Source organism: Lolium perenne, chromosome 2 (assembly GCF_019359855.2).
Source record: "Lolium perenne isolate Kyuss_39 chromosome 2, Kyuss_2.0, whole genome shotgun sequence".
NCBI classification, from domain to species: domain Eukaryota; kingdom Viridiplantae; phylum Streptophyta; class Magnoliopsida; order Poales; family Poaceae; genus Lolium; species Lolium perenne.
Window position 1 is genome coordinate 293,106,317 of NC_067245.2, and position 23,603 is coordinate 293,129,919.

General features: G+C 45.4%; 1 protein-coding gene and 1 pseudogene across 1 annotated transcript; one reads left to right on the plus strand and one right to left on the minus strand.

Moving 5' to 3' along the window:
• Positions 1–9,578: 9,578 nt before the first annotated feature.
• Positions 9,579–11,639, minus strand: LOC127336234 (9-beta-pimara-7,15-diene oxidase). The gene is made up of 2 exons (XM_051363027.2): positions 10,596–11,639; positions 9,579–10,440 (listed from the first exon to the last, which is right to left on the minus strand). The coding sequence occupies exons 1-2, from the start codon at positions 11,502–11,504 to the stop codon at positions 9,808–9,810; spliced, it is 1,542 nt and encodes a 513-aa protein (XP_051218987.1). The 5' UTR covers positions 11,505–11,639; the 3' UTR covers positions 9,579–9,807.
• Positions 11,640–19,317: 7,678 nt separating this feature from the next.
• LOC127330680 (cytochrome P450 99A2-like) lies at positions 19,318–21,367 on the plus strand (annotated as a pseudogene).
• Positions 21,368–23,603: the final 2,236 nt, after the last annotated feature.

Genomic DNA, 23,603 nt, shown 5'->3' on the forward strand with positions numbered 1-23,603 from the left:
AATACAGGTGGTATGAATATATATGAGCAGTAGCAACGGTGCCAGAAAATAGCTTGCTGGCGTGTAGTTGATGGTGGTAGTATTGCGACGGTAGTAACGCAAGAAAAACAAGTAAACAAGCAGTAGTAACTCAGCAGTATTTAGGAACAAGGCCTAGGGATTACACTTTCACTAGTGGACACTCTCAACATTGATCACATAACAGAATAGATAAATGCATACTCTACACTTTTGTTGGATGATGAACACATTGCGTAGGATTACACGAACCCTCAATGCCGGAGTTAACAAGCTCCACAATAATGCTCATATTTTAGTAACCTTTAGTGTAAGATAGATCAACATAACCAAATAGATCACATCAATACCATCATAGTAATAGTTAACTTCACAATCTACAAGAGATCATGATCATAGCCTACGACAAGAACCACACGGTGCACACACTAGTCACCTTTACACACGTGCAGGAGGAATAGAACTACTTTAATAACATCACTAGAGTAGCACATAGATGAATTGTGATACAAAACTCATATGAATCTCAATCATGTAAAGCAGCTCATGAGATCATTGTATTGAAGTACATGGAGAGAGATTAACCACATAGCTACCGGTACAGCCCCGAGCCTCGATGGAGAACTACTCCCTCCTCATGGGAGTAGCAGCGGTGATGAAGATGGCGGTGGAGATGGCAGCGGTGTCGATGGAGAAGCCTTCCGGGGGCACTTCCCCGCTCCGGCAGGGTGCCGGAACAGAGTTCTGTCCCCCGAATTGGAGTTTCGCGACGGTGGCGGCGCCCCTGGAGTCTTTCTGGAGTTTCGTCAATTGGTACTGCGTTTTTAGGTCGAAAGGGCTTTTATAGGCGAAGAGGCGGCGCAGGGGGCACACAGGGCGCCACACCCTAGGCCGGCGCGGCCAGGGCCTGGCCCGCGCCGCCATGTGGTGTGGTGGCCCCCTGGCCCCTCTCCGACTCTTCTTCGGTGTTCTGGACGCTTCCGGGAAAAATAGGAGGTTTGGCGTTGATTTCGTCCAATTCCGAGAATATTGCCCGAACAGCCTTTCTGGAACCAAAAACAGCAGAAACAGAACTGCACTGTGGCATCTTGTTAATAGGTTAGTTCCGGAAAATGCATGAAAATGATATAAAGTGTGAACAAAACATGTTGGTATTGTCATAAAACAAGCATGGAACATCGGAAATTATAGATACGTTGGAGACGTATCAGCATCCCCAAGCTTAGTTCCTACTCGTCCTCGAGTAGGTAAACGATAAAAGATAATTTCTGAGGTGACATGCTACCAACATAATCTTAATCATACCATTGTAAAGCATATGAGATGAATGCAGCGATTCGAAACAATGTAAATGCAATGAGTAAACAATTGAATCATATAGCAAAGACTTTTCATGAATAGTACTTTCAAGACAAGCATCAATAAGTCTTGCATAAGAGTTACCCATAAAGCAATAAATTCTTAGTAAAGGTATTGAAGCAACACAAAAGAAGATTAAGTTTCAGCGGTTGCTTTCAACTTATAACATGTATATCTCATGGATATTGTCAACATAGAGTAATATAATAAGTGCAATATGCAAGTATGTAGGAATCAATGCACAGTTCACACAAATGTTTGCTTCTTGAGGTGGAGAAAGATAGGTGAACTGACTCAACAATAAAAGTAAAAGAATGGTCCTTCAAAGAGGAAAGCATCGATTGCTATATTTGTGCTAGAGCTTTGATTTTGAAAACATGAAACAATTTTGTCAACGGTAGTAATAAAGCATATGTATCATGTAAATTATATCTTACAAGTTGCAAGCCTCATGCATAGTATACTAATAGTGCCCGCACCTTGTCCTAATTAGCTTGGACTACCGGATCATCACAATGCATATGTTTTAACCAAGTGTCACAAAGGGGTACCTCTATGCCTTTGTACAAAGGTCTAAGGAGAAAGCTCGCATTGGATTTCTCGCTATTGATTATTCTCAACTTAGACATCCATACCGGGACAACATAGACAACAGATAATGGACTCCTCTTTTATGCATAAGCATGTAACAACAATTAATAATTTTCTCATTTGAGATTGAGGATATATGTCCAAAACTGAAACTTCCACCATGGATCATGGCTTTAGTTAGCGGCCCAATGTTCTTCTCTAACAATATGCATGCTTAACCATAAGGTGGTAGATCGCTCTTACTTCAGACAAGACGAACATGCATAGCAACTCACATGAAATTCAACAAAGAGTAGTTGATGGCGTCCCCAGTGAACATGGTTATCGCACAACAAGCAACTTAATAAGAGATAAAGTGCATAATTACATATTCAATACCACAATAGTTTTTAAGCTATTTGTCCCATGAGCTATATATTGCAAAGGTGAATGATGGAATTTTAAAGGTAGCACTCAAGCAATTTACTTTGGAATGGCGGAAAATACCATGTAGTAGGTAGGTATGGTGGACACAAATGGCATAGTGTTGTTTGGCTCAAGGATTTGGATGCATGAGAAGTATTCCCTCTCGATACAAGGTTTAGGCTAGCAAGGTTATTTGAAACAAACACAAGGATGAACCGGTGCAGCAAAACTCACATAAAAGACATATTGTAAACATTATAAGACTCTACACCGTCTTCCTTGTTGTTCAAAACTCAATACTAGAAATTATCTAGACTTTAGAGAGACCAATTATGCAAACCAAATTTTAGCAAGCTCTATGTATTTCTTCACTAATAGGTGCAAAGTATATGATGCAAGAGCTTAAACAAGAGCACAAAAATTGCCAAGTATCACATTACCCAAGACATTATAGCAATTACTACATGTATCATTTTCCAATTCCAACCATATAACAATTTAACGAAGAAGAAACTTCGCCATGAATACTATGAGCTAAGAACACATGTGTTCATACGAACCAGCGGAGCGTGTCTCTCTCCCACACAAGCATGATGTAATCCAATTTATTCAAACACAAACAAAAACAAAAGCACACAGACGCTCCAAGTAAAGCACATAAGATGTGACCGAATAAAAATATAGTTTCAAGAGAAGGAACCTGATAATTTGTCGATGAAGAAGGGGATGCCTTGGGCATCCCCAAGCTTAGATGCTTGAGTCTTCTTGATATATGCAGGGGTGAACCACCGGGGCATCCCCAAGCTTAGAGCTTTCACTCTTCTTGATCATAGTATATCATCCTCCTCTCTTGACCCTTGAAAACTTCCTTCACACCAAATTTCTCATAAACTTCATTAGAGGGGTTAGTACATAATCAAAAACTCACATGTTCAGAGGTGACACAATCATTCTTAACACTTCTGGACATTGCTCAAAGCTACTGGAAGGTAATGGAACAAAGAAATCCACCCAACACAGCGAAAGAAGCAATGCGAAATAAAAGGCAGAATCTGTCAAAACAGAACAGTCCGTAAAGGCGAATTTCTAATAAATACTTCCGTTGCTCAGATCAGAAAACTCAAAACTAATGAAAGTTGCGTACATATCTGAGGAACACACACGTAAATTGGCATATTTTTCTGATTTTTCTACAGAGAAAACAGCCCAGATTCGTGACAGATAGAAATCTGTTTCTGCGCAGAAATCCAAATCTAGTATCAACCTTCGATTAGAGGCTTCACTTGGCACAACAAAACACAAAACTAAGATAAGGAGAGGTTGCTACAGTAGTAAACAACTTCCAAGACACAAATATAAAACAAAATACTGTAGCAAAATAACACATGGGTTATCTCCCAAGAAGTTCTTTCTTTTTAGCCATTAAGATGGGCTCAGCAGTTTTAATGATGCACTCGCAAGAAATAGTATTCGAAGCAAAAGAGAGCATCAAGAGGCAAATCCATAACACATTTAAGTCTAACATGCTTCCTATGCATAGGAATCTTGTAAATAAACAAGTTCATGAAGAGCAAAGTAACAAGCATAGGAAGATAGAACAAGTGTAGCTTAAAAAATTTCAGCACATAGAGAGGTGTTTTAGTAACATGAAAATTTCCACAATCATATTTTCCTCTCTCATAATAACTTTCAGTAGTGTCATGAGCAAACTCAACAATATAACTATCACATAAAGCATTCTTATCATGAGTCTCATGCATAAAATTATTGCTCTCCACATAAGCATAATCAATTTTATTAGTTGTAGTGGGAGCAAATTCAACAAAGTAGCTATCATTATTATTCTCATCAAGTGTTGGAGGCATAGTATAATCACAACAAAATTTACTCTCCATAGTAGGTGGTACCAAAAGACCACTATCATTATAATCATCATAAATAGGAGGCAAAGTATCATCAAAGAAAATTTTCTCCTCAATGCTTGGGGGACTAAAAAGATCATGAAAACCAGCTTCCCCAAGCTTAGAACTTTCTATATTATTATCAACAATGGTGTTCAAAGCGTTCATACTAATATTACTACCAGCATGCAAATAAGATTCCATAGGTTTTTTAATTTTCGCATCAAACAATCCATGTTTTAAATCAGTAAATAGAATAAGAAGATCATTCTTGTCCATTATGCCAAACTAGTGTAAACAAGAAACAAAAAGTTGCAATTGCAGGATCTAAAGGAAATAGCTTTGAGTACTTACGGCGCCGGGAAATAGCTTAGTAGCCGAGATCCGGAGTGTGAGTACCTTTTACCTTTCCTCCCCGGCAACGGCGCCAGAAAAGTGCTTGATGTCTACTTCCCCCTCCTTTTCCTGTAGACAGTGTTGGGCCTCCAAGAGCAGAGGTTTGTAGAACAGCAGCAAGTTTTCCCTTAAGTGGATCACCCAAGGTTTATCGAACTCAGGGAGGAAGAGGTCAAAGATATCCCTCTCATGCAACCCTGCAACCACAAAGCAAGAAGTCTCTTGTGTCCCCAACACACCTAATAGGTGCACTAGTTCGGCGAAGAGATAGTGAAATACAGGTGGTATGAATATATATGAGCAGTAGCAACGGTGCCGAGAAAATAGCTTTTGGCGTGTAGTTGATGGTGGTAGTATTGCAGCAGTAGTAACGATAAAACAGTAAACAAGCAGTAGTAACTCAAAGCAAAGATTTAGGAACAAGGCCTAGGGATTACACTTTCACTAGTGGACACTCTCAACATTGATCACATAACAGAATAGATAAATGCATACTCTACACTTTTGTTGGATGATGAACACATTGCGTAGGATTACACGAACCCTCAATGCCGGAGTTAACAAGCTCCACAATAATGCTCATATTTTAGTAACCTTTAGTGTAAGATAGATCAACATAACCAAATAGATCACATCAATACCATCATAGTAATAGTTAACTTCACAATCTACAAGAGATCATGATCATAGCCTACGACAAGAACCACACGGTGCACACACTAGTCACCTTTACACACGTGCAGGAGGAATAGAACTACTTTAATAACATCACTAGAGTAGCACATAGATGAATTGTGATACAAAACTCATATGAATCTCAATCATGTAAAGCAGCTCATGAGATCATTGTATTGAAGTACATGGAGAGAGATTAACCACATAGCTACCGGTACAGCCCCGAGCCTCGATGGAGAACTACTCCCTCCTCATGGGAGTAGCAGCGGTGATGAAGATGGCGGTGGAGATGGCAGCGGTGTCGATGGAGAAGCCTTCCGGGGGCACTTCCCCGCTCCGGCAGGGTGCCGGAACAGAGTTCTGTCCCCCGAATTGGAGTTTCGCGACGGTGGCGGCGCCCCTGGAGTCTTTCTGGAGTTTCGTCAATTGGTACTGCGTTTTTAGGTCGAAAGGGCTTTTATAGGCGAAGAGGCGGCGCAGGGGGGCACCTGGGGGCGCCACACCCTAGGCCGGCGCGGCCAGGGCCTGGCCCGCGCCGCCATGTGGTGTGGTGGCCCCCTGGCCCCTCTCCGACTCTTCTTCGGTGTTCTGGACGCTTCCGGGAAAAATAGGAGGTTTGGCGTTGATTTCGTCCAATTCCGAGAATATTGCCCGAACAGCCTTTCTGGAACCAAAAACAGCAGAAAACAGGAACTGGCACTGTGGTATCTTGTTAATAGGTTAGTTCCGGAAAATGCATGAAAATGATATAAAGTGTGAACAAAACATGTTGGTATTGTCATAAAACAAGCATGGAACATCGGAAATTATAGATACGTTGGAGACGTATCATGGGGCAATCCCCGTTATACGATTTGTGCCTGCTTTAGTAAAAAATTTGAAACACACATTCAACAGACAAATTTGTCTATATTGTTGAATTTGGACCGCATCCTCTTTCTTGGGTAATAAGGTGATGACACCAAAATTCAATTTGTATAGAGGCAAATCCCCACTACTAAATTGATTAAAAAGCGCCATCAAATCATCCTTTATTATAACCCAACATTTTTGGTAAAACTCCGCAGGAAAGCCATCAGGTCCTGGAGCTTTGTTACGTTCCATCTGAAAAAGCACCTCATGAACCTCATCCTCAGAAAACTGTGCTGTCAAAATATCATTCTCAACATCAGATATCTGAGGAATGTCCTGCACTTCTTTCTCTACCAAAGAGATATTATTCAGGGCCGATGCCCCAAATAATTTCTTATAGAATTCTGTAATATAGACCTTCAGATTGTCCTCCCCAACAATAGTTCCTTCTTGTTGTTCTAACTGGAAAATTTTATTTTTGCGATGTTTCCCATTTGCAATCAAATGAAAATATCTTGTGTTATTTCCTCCTTCTTGGATATGTTTAACTTTCGCTCTTTGAGCCCATTTAGACTCCTCTTCCCTCCTTAGTTTATTTAGATCATCATTTGCCTTTCTTAGAACCGTTCTTTCCGACAAAGACAAAATATTTGTTTCAGCTTTCACATCTAAATGGTCAATTATCCCAAGTAACCTCTCCTTCTCTTTTTTATACTTCCCGCTTTGATTTTTTGCCCATCCTTTAAGAAATTTTCTTACATGCCTAAGTTTATTTAACCACACCTCCATAGGATTCAAACCCACCATCACCGAATTCCCTTCTTTTTCAATCATATCAATAAAACCCTCTTGACGCAGCCAATGCAGCTCAAAAGAAAATTTTGGCTTATTGCCCAAGTGTGCCTTCACTCCTGAATCAATAAGTATCGGTGTATGATCCGAGTCCGCCCTTGTCAATGCACGCACAATGACTAGGGGAAATTTTTGTTCCCAAGAAATGGAAGCTAGAACCCTCTCTAGCTTTTCATAAGTTGGTTCTTCTCGACGACTCGCCCACGTGAACTGTCTCCCCGACAGAGCAATTTCACGCAAGTTCAAATGTTCAATGATCGCATTAAAAACAAAAGGCCAACGAGCTCTGAAATTATCATTATTTTTTTACTCTGCCTTTCGAATAATATTGAAATCACCACCTACCAACATAGGTAATGTTTCAGACTCACAAATTCTTACTAATTCGACCAAAAATTCTGCTTTATGTGCATCTTGGGCAGCCCCATAGACTGGCACTAGAATCCATTCAAAACCATCCCTTTTACACTTGATATGTAGTTTTACACAAAAATCTCTAGTACTCACCTTTAGCACCTCAAGAGTATCTGAATTTATTCCCACTAAAATACCTCCAGACCGACCATGAGGTGGTAAACAAAACCAAGTAAAGCCATATCCCACCGAAAGTTGATTCAAAAAAGGAATAGAGAAATTAGATCTTCCAGTCTCCAATAAGGCTACAAAATCTAATTTATGTTCTCTAATAGCTTCTTTAACAGACAAATGTTTAGCGGTATCCCCAAAACCCCCAGGATTCCAATTCATTCCTTTGAGATTCTGCATTAAGAAAACTGTTTTTTAATTCTTCTTCTAGTACTTCTGCGAATATTATTTGTGTCGTAGGTTTTTCTCACCCTAGCTTTCTTTTTATTGACTACTGGATCTAGATGTTCCAAATAACCATCTAAATCCAGCGGGATGCCATCATCCTCAATCAAATCTTCACACATGGTAGAAACTTGTGACATCACCAGAGTCGATGGATCGTCCTCTCTATTCACATTCTCTTCCACGTTTTTTTTAAATTGTTATAATTCGCTCCTCTTCTAGTATCTTAATTCCTCTAATAGATTTTACTATCTTCTCTTGTGATTTTCCTCAGGATATGCCCAAACTATTGGCCCTATGCAAAAAATCAGAGTCGGGTATATTAACAATAGAAAATTTAGGAGGCAAGGACTCACCTGCACAAGCAGAAACGTCTCTCAACTGTGCATTCATCATTGCCTTCTCCATCTGGGGCATATCCACATCAGCATGCATGACACCCCAATATTTTACTAGTCCTCACAGACGAGGGCTTATGAATACCTCCAAAAGCAATAACCTCCTCCACAGTAGGACGAGCTGATATATTATCAGAGGGACCTTCAATTAGAGATATTGAAACAGTAGATTTTGCAGAGTTTGGTGTACTACAAGGAAAAACTGAATTCTTACCACCACTCATCGGAGATGAGGCAATCCCCATCGAGCCCTGGAGACTCATGTTTGCAAACTCCCCCTTGTAGACATCGGAGCCTTAATTGTAGTACCATCCTTAGTCTCCGAAAGATTAACCAAATTAGGCTCCAGAACCGACCCTACATCATACAAAACATCTTCACTATTTAAGGGATATGAAGTACTATCAGTGACATGTGTGTTATTAATATAAAAATTTCCCATATCATCACTATGAGCCTTTTTTCCATCCAAAAGCATGGCTGACATACCTTGAGCTGTAGTATTACCAAGCACAGCCGATCCCTTCTCCAACGCGTCAGGAACAGCATTAGCCATCATGTTCCAATCATTGGCACCAAACCCGAGCCCATCATCTGCTCCCCTTGTCATCATCACATTGATCGTCTGCGGCTGAGAAGGCACAGACGCAACTGCTGGCGAAACCTCCGTCTGCACAGAGAATCCACCAACACTGCCGCCCATGGTCTCCGTCTAGTAGATGTGTGCTATGTATCTGATTTGGATGCCTTTAGTTGTGGTATTATGTGGTAGGCGCAGGTTAATGGAGGAAATAAACCAGTCAAGATTTAAAACTTGTGCAAACGCCTACTCTTAGCAGCGTGTTGTAGATGGCAGTGCACATGGTACGATCCCATATATCCATAATGTTTTTGAACTTACAGTCTATTTCTGTTATGTAAAATTTTCTTCACGATCCATTTTTTGTGCTTAAGTTTTTTCTTATTGTACTTTCTGTGATCAGTCCGTTTAGTTAATGGTAAAATAGAGCTTACTTGTAACAATAAAATGATCAGCACGGTATGAAGGATAATAGTGTATTTATTTCTAAATGTAACACATTGCTCATCCCCCGTTTCTACCACACATCAATTAACTCTGAGTTTCTATCGAAACATTATAAGGTGTGGCGAATAGGTTCAGTGGGTTCTTTCAACAGTTCTGTCCATGTGAAGCTCATCCGGCCTAATTCCAGCATGGAGGCTCCACTCAAAGTACTCCCTCCAATCTCATGAAACCTCTCTAAAATTGATCAAAACTTAAATGTATCTAGACATCAAATAGTATTTAGATACATCCAAATTTGAACAAACCTCTAACATGTTTGATGGGACAGAGGGAGTACTACAAACGCTGTGCCATGATTAGCTCCAACGCAGTCAGCCCGAAATTATTTGCTAAATATTTTTCTATCTGTCGCATTACATTAAGGTGATAGAGACATGCACACCAATCGAGGTTCTTATTCCTATATGTGTAGAGAACTACGAAACTTAAACAGAGACCGGAACATCAACTGCAAATCATACTATCAACTCTGATATTTCATCGAAACATTATACGGTGTCGCTATTAGGTTGAGCGGGTTCCTTCTCTTGGATGTGGCGCCAACAACCATGTCCATGTCAAGCTCCTCCGGTCGAGTTCCAGCGGGGAGGCTCCAGTCGAAGTAGTACAAAAATCGTGCCAGGATGAGCTCCAAGGCAGCCAGCCCAAAATTACTTCCGGGGCACATCCTCCTCCCACTCCCAAACGGCAAGTATTCGTAGTGCGTGCCCTTGTAGTCCAATTTGCTCTCCTCGAACCGCTCTGGCCTAAACTGCTCCGCGTCATGCCAGTAGTCAGGGCTCCTTCCTATCGCCCAAGCATTGACCAGTACCCTCGATCCCGCAAGGACCTTGAACCCACCGATTTCACAGGTGTCCCGACATAGATGAGGAATCAAGAGAGGTAGCGGCGGGTGCATCCTCAATGCCTCCTTGACTATCATCCTCATGTAGGGCAGCTCCTCGATGTGTTCCTCGTGGTCCTGTGGTTTCGTGTTGTCAAACGCTCGTCGCACCTCGGCTTGTGCCTTTTTCATCACCTCCGGGTTTCTCATGAGCTCCGACATGATCCACTCGACGGCCGTGGAAGTCGTCTCCGTGCCTCCTATGAACAGATCCTAGTTGAAATTGACATGAACGCAGATAATGAACAAATAAGTACATGTACAAATTAATATATAGAACATCACAAGTTTTTTTTTGAACGAGATAGAACATCACAAGTGATTCAAAATTGCAGGAGTACTGTATTAGAGAGGCATTGAGCACTTACGAATACAATTGCCTTGACGTTTGTGTTGCCGACGGGGAATTCAATTTCCCCCTCGTCCTTGATTCTAAGAATGACGCTAAGGATGTCATCATCTTCGGTCATTCCCGCCGTCTTCCTCTTCAGTCGCCGCGACTCGCACTCGGCGATGATGGTGTCGAAGACGGCGTCCATCTGCCGATGCGTTCGCCAGAGCCGGCGTCTCATCCCGGAAACGACGTCCACGAACCAGAGAGAGGGGAAGAGGTCGCCGACGCAGAATCCCAGGCCTAGGCTCACCGCGACCTCCATCGCGGACAGGAACTGCTGCCGGAGCTCGGGGCTGCAGACCTCGCCGAAGGCCGCCTTGGCGGTGATGGAGTTCGAGCATGACAGGAGCACGCTGGGGAGATTGACCGGCATGCCTCTTTCACTGGCGGCGGCGACCTCTCGAACTAAGGACAGAGTCTCGCTGTCCCTGATGGGCGCGAACTGCCTCACCTTTCTCGCGCTGAGGAGCTCCATCGTGCAGAGCTTGCGCAGGGTCCTCCAGTAGGCTCCGTATGGCGCGAAGGCAATGTCGAGGTTTCCGTAGCAGACGATCTCACCAGCTAGGATGCTCGGCCGCGACGCGAAGTTCAGGGTGTTGTCCCGGAGCACCTCCTGCGCCATGGCCGACGACGAGATGACGATGTGGTCGACCTGGCCTAGCCGCAGATACATCACTGGGCCGTGCTTCCTGGCCAGGTCCCGGAGAACCACCGGCGCCTTGGACGTCAGGAGGTGGAGGAGGCTTCCGATAAAGGGGAGACATCGTGGACCGGGAGGCCGCCTCTTCTCGGAGCTCGATGCCGTTTTCCGGCGAAGTAAGGATACCAGGATGGCCAGTGAGGCGAGAGCTACAGAGAGGAGTGTGGCTGCGTTTAGCTCCATGACGATGGATTGATCTGGGGAGACTTGCAACTTTGCTTACGAAGAACAACAGCAAGCAAAGCAGGCATGGCCTTTTATAAGCTTTCGGGTGTCAAGTAGTAGTATGCAGCAAGTAGTAGGAATAGTGTTGAACACAGCGCATCTTGTTCAAGAAATACGGATGTGGTAATATGTCAGTTGTGAACATACTTTTCTAAACTAGTAGTTAGGATACAAGGTATTGATTACACAAGGTTAAACAAATTTAAAAGGAGGCAAATCACTCGAAAAACTACAAAAGCTACAGAACATGCCATGAAGAACTGCCAGGGACGGAAAGAGGCATGGGCTTCAACGTCTGACATCCGTTTCAGGAAAAACTTCGCACTATAAATTATTTTCACTAGCACTATGCCCGCGCGTTGCAGCGGATGAGTAAAAATTTAAAGATGCATTACCATTACCATTATGCTAACACGATTACCATACCTTGTAACGGATATATCTCTTTGATTAAATTGGCATTTTGACCGAATCCCAAATCAATCTCTCTCATTCTTTGGATCCTTTCACGATGCCAGTCTTCGTTAGCCTCCGCAAAGGTTTGATCTACAAAACAAATTCCACATCAGATTGAAATAATTGTCTGCATCGATGCATGTTGCCTCATTGGTCTGCATCCATCCATATGTCATGACAAACCAGAAAAGAACATGTCTCTATGAGTTAAAGCTAGCACTAAGAAACCTGATCTAAAGTTAGCACTAAGAAGTCATAATAGAATCAATGAACATACCGAGCAAAAGTAAATAGGAATCCCAGGAATTTGCTGCAACATCCGACTTCAACCACCAGCCTGACATGAATCATCACATCAATCTTAATTGATCTCCTCAGGTATGTCCAAGTCATTGGTATCCGGCAGCTATGTAAACAGGGTTACAAGGAGAAGTATCTTACCCCCTTGGCGACGGCCACGGCCACATCGTTGTGCTGCCTTCGGACCATAGCCGTCCATCGGCCATTGCTTCCAAGACTGAGCACCATGCAACCACTACAGGAATGGCGCAAGACGTGACACACATTGTCTCAGCACTGACGATGGTCGGAACTTTGTACTCTCCCATGAAGCCATGAAGGGCACGATCCCGAGCAGGTCCTTTCCATCAAGGTAGGCGAGATTGCGATACATGGCTTATTATTTTCTTAACCATGTTGTCGGACGTGTCCGGAAGATTGACACGCATCACCATGCCGTCTCCGCGTCCCAGGCGAGTCCGGGAGGTTGATGCCCATCACCATGCCGACTCTGTGTTCCAGGTGCACGGTGGCAGCGTTGAACCGGGCGACGAGAGAACTCGTTGTTCATTATACCTCAGATCAACGTCGTTGCCGTCAACTACTGCAGCGCAGCCATGGCGACGAGAGATCAACATGTTTGCTTGTCCCGAAGCTAGACGGCGTCGCTGCTCATCTAGACGAGAGATATGGTAGCGCTATCAGCTGGCACGTCCACCGCCGGCAGCTGCTTGCAGGACACCATCGTCAAAGGTCGTTGTTTCAACGAGGAGTAGGGTCGCGATCCTTGTATCTAGACGTACACGATCAGGACCACCACCTATGCAGAGGAATTTCTTTTGTCCTAGGAAAACCAACAACAACGCAGAACAAAAATTATTTGTGTGTCTCATGTTGGAGTTTGAGTATGGATCGGATCCGCCAGCTCTTTCCTAATCGTGACAGTCCTACCTCGGCCACAACATAGGAAGGCAAGGATCTTGGTTTTTCCTTTGACGGACCAGACATATTGAACGAGGACGCTTTTTGCGTTTTTAGCGCTAGCACAGGACGCAAGGATCCGGGTTTTTTCTTGACATACCAAACGTATCGAACGAGGACCGGTTTTTTTGACGGACGAAAATTTGTTCCGGTTTTTTGACCTACCAACACCACCGATCCGTAACTTATTAGTAGAGATTAGTCTCTTTTTCCCTGCTTATCCCTCGTCAAAGTATGTGTTATATTATGGTCCAAATTAATATTAAAGGAGGTTAACTTCTGACGAGCGGAGCGAGGGTCCCGCGGTACAGATCGATGCCACCGCCAATATATACCTTTTGTAAGCCGCTGGCTAGGGTTTATCAGATTATAAGATAAACCACGGCATAAACACTCCCTGATATAGTGAAGTATTTGCTGGCTGGCATCCGCGGTTTTCCTCCTCTGTATTGGAGGGGTTTTCCACGTTAAATCTTATGTCTCCACTGCGTTATTTGCTTGCCGCGTTTATAATAGCATGTGCGACCACAGTATGACGTCCACTACGGAGTAGGATTTTGCAGTGTAATTGGAGAGTTACTTTTTGAGAGTTTTTGGACAAGGGGGGTTAAGATTTTCCTTAAGAACGGGATTAAGGGCATCTCCAACAGGAGACCTAAATTGGACACGTCAGGCAGTCCGGATGTAGCCGCTTGGGTGGCCGTGCGGACAAGCGGATATGGGTCGGTGGCCGGCAGTCCGTCTGGGTCGTCCAGTGCGTCCAACGCGCCGACGCACCGCAAATTTGAAAGTACCAACAAAAAAGGAAAAAATAATAACTAAAACATACTTCATTTAACATATGACCTATTTTGGGCAAATTTACACAAAAGAAAGCCCTATATGGGCTTCTAAATAACTAAAAAACTAAAACCCTAGCTAGGGTTTGGGGTGGACACGGTGGCCGCCGGCGTGCCGCCTAGTCCAAGTAGAACTCGTCGAGACGCTGGAGCGCACCGGGTATTCCGGGCACAACGACCACTAGGCTCGTTCCCAGGCCGACCACGGGTTCAGAGGGCTGGCCGGCCTGCGTAGGCGTGCCAGCCGTGCCACCTCCTTCTCCCGTTGCTCCGCGCAGCCGCCTGCAGCTCCGCCTCGTGCTTGAGGTGAACATGGTGCTCCTCCTCCTCTCGAAACGCGCCCTGGCGCATGGCCTCCTCTTGCCGGCGCGCCATGGCGAGGAACGCCCAAGCGTCGGTGTCCCCGCACGCCCGCCTGGCCTCCTCCTCCAGCGTGGAGGTGTGGCCATTTGGCCAGGTCCTCGAGGTCGTTGACCTAGACGGACGCCGCCAGCGCGGCGCGCAGCTCGGGGTCATCCTCCTCCGTCTCTGCGGGTTGTGGCAGTGACGCGGCCACTTGGGCCGCGTCATCGATGTAGAGCCCGCCTTGGCGGCGGGCAGCCCTGCTCGCAGATGACGATGGCGTGTGGGGCGCCGCGGGAGGCCTCACTGTGGCCACGCGCGACGCGAAGAATGTCCGGCGGCGCGCGTCGTGCGCCGCCTCGAACCAGAGGTCCCAGTAGGGACTCTTCTCCGCGTACGACGGGTCCTCCCGGAGGTCCGGCGAGAGCTGGGCGTGGCTGGATCTCGCCCAGGCGAGCGCGGACGGTGGTGGGGATTGGTGGCACCGAAACCCGATATGGGATCAGGTGCCATGGCATGGGGGCGCCGGCCTCCCAGAACGTCTGCGCCACCATGATGGTGACGTAGATGGGCTCCTGCTCGGGCGCCGACGGCGCCATCAAGAATGCTGCCAGCGCGATCCGTCGGCTGCTGCCGGCCTGGTGGTCGTGCACGCCGGGAGCGAATTCTCTCTTTGGGGCCATGTCGGTGGAAGCTCGTGCGTTCGGAGTAGCGGAGGGGAGTGGAGACTAGAGTGGATAGGGACAGTACCCTCTCGGTCCACATTAAATAAGATGCTTGCCCACCGATAGGTAGGCCCTGGGATGCGAGAAGGCGGAAGCGGAAGGAAGCCGCGTGTCATCCGCGGCCACGCAAACCTGGCCCAGATTTGGGCCGCTTTGGGTCGTCCCGGACGCCGCGACCATTCATTTTTGGGAGGCATCGCTGCGTTGGGCTACGATTTTGTCTGGCGCGACGCGGGCTTGGGATGGGTCTCCCCGTTGGAGATGGCCTAAATAGGGGTGGAAGCAATTCGACGGTGTCCTATGGTTGAGAAAAATTCTCTAGTTGAATTTCACTCAATTACTCCTCAATTTGGGGCTCATGTGCCACCCATGTGGGAGGTGGACGCCCCCCCCACGGCATGGGGGCGCCTGCCTCCCAGAACGTCTACGCCACCATGACGGTGACGTAGATGCGCTCCCGCTCGGGAGCCGGTGGCACCATCAAGAATGCCGCCGGCGCGATCTGTCGGCTGCTGCTGGCCTCGTGGTCGTGCATGCCAGGAGCGAACTCTCTCTTTGGGGCCATGGCGGCGGAAGCTCATGCGTACGTGCAGACAAGCAGAGGGGAGTGGAGACTAGAGTGGATAGGGACAGTCCCCTCCCGATCCACATTAAATAAGACACTTGCCCACCGACAGGTAGGCCCTGGGATGCGAGCAGACGGACGCGGGAGGATGCCGCGTGCCATCCGCGCCCACGTAAACCTAGCTCATATTTGGGCCGGCTTTGAGTCGTTTCGGACGCCACGGCCATCCCTTTTTGGGAGGTTCGACGCGACCCATCCGAACGCGCGGGCTTGAGATGGATCGTCCAGTTGAAGATGGCCTAAGATAGGGGTGGAAGCAATTCGACGGTATCCTATGATTGAGAAAAACTCTCTAGAATTTCACTCAATTACTCCTGCATACAGGGCCGGCCCTGGGGAGGGTCTAGAGGGGCGGCCGCCCCGGGCCCAGAAAAATTGGGGGCCCATATTTTCTGTATAGACTTACTATACATTGCAGAAAAAAAGGCAGTTTTACGATTTTAGATTGACTTGGTCTACAGTTGGACCTTTTCTTTTCCTATTGGTTTCCAATCCGGCTGGCCGGCCACAACTTCAGTCAGCGCCTGAAATCCGTTCCATCTATCGATATGTGAAACATCGCCAATTTGCCTGAGCCCATGCCATCTGGTTCCTGCCCTCGCTCTCGCCGATCGCGACGGATTGACCGCGAGACGATCTGCTGAATGCGCAGCTGGCAGTCCCAGTCCGGCCGTCGTCAATCATCCAATATGAGTATTAGATTAAGATAGAAGGTAAGAACGCCCGCTGCAGTTCTCTTGGAATTCTACTATATGCTCGCCTATAATTTGGGTTCTGAATTGTGATTAGCAGATGTTGTTCTTATTTGTAGGAGTTGGGTTAACTGGTTTGGCAACTCTATACATCGACAAGAAGTTAATGGACGAGTTTAATATTGATTCCATCGTCACGGACTTTGCTTCTAGGAATTGGCGGAGAAAATTTTAAGGTATCATGTAAACATTGTTTTATATGAATATTGAAGTTGTGTATACTTAAAAGTATTTAGTTTTCATCATCTCATACATACGAAAAAAGTAGTAAGAGGGGCCCAAAATTTTAGTTTCGTCCGGGCCTCCGAAATCTCAGGACCGGCCCTGCCTGCATATTGTATCCCATATTGTATTTTACGAAGTTTTAAGGAGTCACCAACAGGGGTGGATGTGTTCTCCTTGTAGAAGAGTTTTCACGAAGGATACCTTGGCGCTCCACGGATTGCATCGAAGGGTTACACTAACGCAAAAACTATTTTTGAAGTCCGAGACCACAACACTTCTTCATGTACAAGTCTTGATAGCGATATGTGCATGACATGCACATCTCTCCGTAGACCCACCTCAAAGAAAATTTGAGTGGCAGCGTGCTCTCGCGAATTCTCTTTGAGAGACAATTTCTCTAGAAAGATATTTCTGAGCGGCAAACATTTTGCCTCTTCATGACTACTGAATTAACGCCATATAGCCCGGCCTATACCTTGCGAACAACTAACCTCGCGAACAGCATATATGGTATCGGTTAAATGGCCATTTTGGGGGAACCCAATTTGACAATAGAACCACTCTTTCTCAAGTTCAACTATACAATTGAGAAATGATGGCTTACCATCAATCAAACCATGTCTTACAAGGTTTGATCATACCGCCAGGACAGTCAAAGTGTCAAACTATTGGAGCAGTGAGAGCATCTCCACCGGTGCTCCCAATAGTGCTCCTGGTAGCTTTATTGGGATCCTAGTGAGAGAAAGCGTCCACACCGACGCTTCTCAAAAAGAGCCGGCATGTTCTGGAGCCTTATAAAAATGTTGGCGCGTCCGAAAGAATTCTTATGCGAAGGGCTTCGATCGGGGTCGCTGGCGCCTCTTCAACAAAAACTCCGCATCAAAATTCTGGAGTTTGGGGCTTTTTATGGTGCTCGGTGGAGAGTACCGATGTGAGAACAGCATCCCCAAATAAAGGATGTTGTGTCGGCGCCTCCCATATGGTAGTACCGGTGCCCCTGCCGACACCTATTTGAGGGACGCCGGTGGAAATGCTCTAACATTAGTTTATTTGACAACACATATTTGGAAAAGAAAAGAGATATCAAAGCACTTGTTTGAACTTTGGACAAGTTCAAATACAATGACAGTCCGAGCAAGACTGGCTTGCCATCAATCAAACCATGCCTTTAAAGGTTTGACCATACCCGCATACCATCGGAGCTGCACAATTAGTCAATTTAAAATGCATATGTCTGGAAAATAAGAGAGAGTACAACACATGTTTGGACTTTTTAAGGCATTTAGTTGATAGGTACTCCTACGGTCCTACTCATACGGTCATACCAAGTGTCGCAAGAGTAAGAGCATCTCTAGCAGATCCCATTGGACCCCTATCCGCATAATAACTGCTGTTTTCCGGTTTAGTGGGAAAACGGGGACTGTTCAGAAACTGCATCGGAACCCCGTACCACGCTCCGGGAGGATGGAAAGTGCAATGCCGACATTGAGGAGAGGAGAGCACGCGCCGAGGAGCACATGGCCATGGCGGAGCTCATCGCGGCGGAGAATGCCACTATGATGATGAACCCGGCCGGCATGGATGAGGCTAGCCTTGAGTGGTGGAAACTTACGAAGACGCAAATCTTGGTGTTTTTTTTTATGTAACCATATAAGTATTTTATTAGACAATCTGTTTACAGAGATTACAAATATGATCACCACACAAGACAAATATGTGCGTCAAACAACTTTGCACAAGAAACCTTACAAGAAGTAAAATTACATGTTCACCCTTTGAGAAACATATGCCTCGCTGAAACATCGTCCATCTTCCTCCACTGTCACCATGGTAGTGCCGGAAAAAGAGACGAATAACCGCCACACCTAGATCTAGGAGAGCACCATCACATTCAATGATGCTTTTTGAGCCGATGAACTGATTGTGAAGGAGGGAAGTTGCCCGCGCTGCCATGGCTGCCGCGATGAATGCCAAGGTGAAGACGCTACGGCGCGTGGTGGCGGCCATGTCGAAGCATTGGCAACCGACGGTGATGTCGTGATCACTTCCCTCCTTCATGATGTGATGTTTGATCTTCTTGTGGTGCTGTGTTTCATGTATGATTAAGTACTTTGAACAATCTATTTTGCATGATTATATTGTTGCATTGAGAATTAACGGAGTTTACGGTTCTTGGTTGCGGGCCGAAAAACAGCCACGCAGTCAGACGCGCCAAACGCGGCTCGCATAACATCATATTCGGATATGCTGTTATGCGAGCGCGTCTGGACGCGGACGTCGCGGCTCACATAATAGCATATTCGGATATGCTGTTATGTGAGCCGCGTTTGGCGCGTTTGAACTGCACAGATGTTTTACGATCCCAAAACGTATTTGAGGTGACTTAAATACACCGATTTGAGGATTGCCGTCTGAGATTCCGCTAAAGATGCTCTAGTACCTGAAAAGTCAGTCCGGCTGCCGGACTCGCCGTGGGATATCCTACCTGAACAGATATATACCTTTACTCATGTCGGAAAGGTCCTACCGCGCGCTGTGCACCCTTTACGTGACAACAATGCTCGTAAAAGACCATTCTTGCTTGCTGTTATTCGCACCAGTCGAAGATGCCCACGTTAAATCAAGCCATCATCATGGAGCTAAGCACAGCCACCCTAATCATCCTCTCCCTCGCCTCGCTCATGATCCTTGTGTCCTTACTCTTGGCGGAAAGTCGAGCAAGAGGCGGCATCCTGGTTCACGGCGTCTCCCGCTGATCGGAAACCTCCTCCACCTCCTCACTCCGGAGCCGCAGGTCGTTCTCCGGGACCTGGCTAAGAAGCATGGCCCGGTGATGTGCCTGCAGCTGGGCCAGGTCGATGCCTTCATCATCTCCTCTCCGGCGGCGGCGCAGGAGGTCCTCTGGGACAACAACGTCAACTTCGCGTCGCGGTCGAGCATTCTGGCATTGGAGGTCTCCTGCTATGGGAACCTCGACATTGCCTTCTCACCATACGACGAGTACTGGAGGATGCTGGGCAAGCTCTGTACAATGGAGCTTCTGAGCGCGCGGAAGGTGAGGCAGTTCGCAGCCATCAGGGATAGCAAAACCATGTCCATGGTTCAAACTATCCGCCACACCGGCAAGGGCGGGAATCCAGTCAATATGGTCAAGCTGCTGATGTCTTGCGCGAACACGATCACCGCACATGCCACGTTCGGCGAGGGGTGCGAGGGCTAGCTCCAAGAGCGGTTCTTGTCTGCGATCCATGTGTTGCTCGACCAGAGCGGGGGGCTTTGCTTCACAGACATCTTCCTGGTTCTGGGTTTCTTGGACTCCATCAATGGTGTGAAGAGCCGGCTCTGGCGAGCGCATCGGCAGGTCAACCCCGTCTTTGATGAAATCATCGATGGGTGTGAGGCAATGCGAGAGAAGAAGCAGAAGGAGACGGCGACGGCAACGGCCGGAGGTGATAATCTTCTGAGTGTGATGCTTAGGATTATGAAGGAGGAGGAGCTTGTGTTCCCTATCCGAAAGACAAACATCAAGGCCCAAGCTTGATTACTCCCCAAGCTTGGGTGAGAAATGGTGTCAGAAAATCTCTTGCAGTGCTTAGAGCTTCTTGCGCGGCAATTAGTGTAATGTAACTCTTCTCAGTTCCTCGGCAATGGCGTCAGAAAATACTATTGATAGCGGTTGACGGGCTTGATGATTCCCCGACAACTACGCCAAAAACATCTAGATACGTTCGGACTCCAAGTGCAGAGTGTTGTATCAAGGAAGTATCTTCCCCCACAAGGGTGACTCGATGGTTTATATCGAACTCTCGGGGAACTGGATGGAAAAGTATTCTCTTCTCTCTTCTTCAAGCAACCTGTAAGTAAGTAAATGCCTTGTGTCCCAACTTCACCGTGTGGTTGTCAAGCACAAGGTTTCGCGTAAGTAAATAACACAAGTAGTAATAAAACAAGTAGAAACTAAACTAGATAAAAATAACTAAGTAAAAAACTGTAAAAAGATTGATTATTTCTGTTGTTTTGGATGCAAATAAGAAAAGTAAATATTTTTGTATTTTAGAAATAAAATAGTGCATCAAATAGAAAACAATGTAAATGCAAGATAAATGTGTTTCTTATGATAAAAAGTGGACCGGAGTTCATGGGTTCACCTGACTATTCCCTCGTAAAGTTCTGGTAGACAAATAGCAATTCATCAATGAGATATGAAGGTGCAAATCATATTATCTGTAAGATCAGAATTAATATGGGTATCACGTTCTAACATAGAGATGATGCAACACATCCCTCTTATGCTCGACAAGAATGAAACTTCATCAATCTTGTATTAAGAATTAACAGGGCATAGCAATAAGTACTTTGACATGAAGTTTGAATATTAAATATGATACCTTGAACAAACAAGATCACCATTACTATCACATGATGAATATATCACATGCATTCACTTTATCCCTAGTGAGGTAGCAAAAGAAAGGTAAAAACCATAATAGCTCTCGAACATATTGTCACTATCCAATTGCTAAAACACTGCTACTCACTAGTAGAAAACAGGGCTTATATTTTTATCTCCAAAGAGCATTAGCACCGGTGGTGCTACGAACCCAGACTAAAGGGTGCATTAGCACTGATTCGTGCGGCCAGGACGTCGCAGGGGACCAGCAGAGCTTTAGCACCAGTTCGTGTGGGATCTTTAGCACCGGTTCGTGGCACGAACTAGTGCTAAAGGGTTTTCGCCAGCCGCGTGGTAGGCGCGAAACCTTTAGCACCGGTTCGTAGCATAAATCGGTGCTAAAGGTAAACATTAGCACCGGTTCGTGACATGAACCAGCGCTAAAGCCCCCCGCTTTGCATATAAATTCAGCTCACCCCAGCCAGCCCTCTCCTTTGTTTTTTCTTGGTGTAAGGTGTGAGGGTTGTCTGCTTGTTTGTTTTTCTTTCCTATGCACAAGAGGTGCTCGATGAAATGGATGAAAGAATGATGCAGCTTTATTTCACACAAAACAAAAATGATATGAGGTGCCCGAGCGACACTTAAGCTTTCTCCTCTTTCTTTACTCCTCGATCGAGGTAAGCAACTTTACCCTTTTATTTGTACAATTTTCATTTCATTATTTATGATGTTTTGTAATGGTTTTTAATAAACGAAATTATATGATGTAGATGAACTGGTGGCAATGGATGTACGTTGACGGACGCCTTAACGAGTTCACTGCGGGCCTGAAAGATTTTCTCCGTGTGGCTGAAGAAAACAAGCGGATGGTTTTATGTGTTGTCCATGTGTTGACTGTCGAAACTTAAAGCAATACTCTAGGTGGGAAGTCCTTCACTCCCACCTTCTTTGGAAAGGTTTCATGCCCAGCTATAATTGTTGGACCAAGCATGGAGAAAGATGGGTTATGATGGAAGATAATGAAGAAGAAGAGGATGATGATATGTATCCTAAATACGGTCATACTGCAACGGGGCAAGCTGAAGATGAAGAGGCGGGGGAAGCTGAAGATGAAGAGGCATTAAATGAGCCCGCTAATGATCTTCGTCGGGCCATCGCTGATGCACACAGAGAAGCGCAAGTTAAAGGGAATGTTAGAGGATCACACAAAAAGTTGTACGCAAATTGCGATGATGGCAACAGAAAGCTCGGTACCACACTGGAGTTGTTGCAATGGAAAACAGAGGCTGGTATATCTGACAAGACATTTGAGAAGTTACTGAAAATAATGAGGAAGAAGATTCCAAAGGATAACGAATTTCCTACGTACGAAGCAAAGACGGTTCTCTACCCTCTAGGATTAGAGGTGCAAAAGATACATGCATGCCTTAATGACTGCATCCTTTACCACGGTGAGGAGTACGGAAATTTGGAAAAATGGCTGGTATGCCCTGCACTACGGTATAAGATCAGACGAGATGACCCTAGTGATGTAGAGGGCAAACCCCCCAGGAAGAGGGTTCCTGCCAAGGTTATGTGGTGTAACATCCCAATTTTTTTTAAATAAATAAAAGGAGGAGTTTCCAATATTCAAAAATGAGAACCAACAAAAACTTTTTTTTTTGCATATAGTGCTATGCATAGTGTTCATGCATTATTTGTGTGACCTTGCCATGAGGAGTGTTTGGGTGCTTATCCATAATACTAAAACCCTAACCTTGATCAAGTAAGAGCACAAAGTTAAGCAAAGAAGAAGAAAAGAAGAAAAGTAGAAAAAATGCAAAAACCTCACATATGGGCCTATGGCCATTTTTAAAATCTTTAACCTAGGCCATATAACTATGTGCCAATGGTTTGGAAACTCAACTAAACTCAAAAGAACCCATTTTGCATCAAAGAAACCAAATTCAAATCAAAGGAAAAATTCAAAACTTAATCACATATGATAATGGTCACTTTTGAATTTCACATCAGGGTACCCACTTTGAGCCCCTGGATTAAGAGATTCGTAAACCAAACGTTGCACATCATCCAAGACCTCATCAAGATGAACAACCTTGATGTTGACCACTTTGACCAACTCTCTTTCTATTGCTTAATACAAAGATGCCAAGTGGCAACATCGAAACAACATGAAGATCTTGCCTATGTTGGATTTTTCGCAAATCAATTCCATTTATCAAACCAAGACCACTAGTTTGTGCCAAACATTATTTGAATCATCTACATACAAGATTTTGGCCAAATTCAAAATTTTGCCTCAAGCGGCCATTGTGTAGAACACTTGGTGTGCAAAACTTTGCAAACTCCATACATCCTTTTACCCCCTGGTTTCTTGACTAAACCACCCATGACCAAGCCTCCCCTCACTCCCTCTGTCATCTGTGGACATGAGCACCCACTT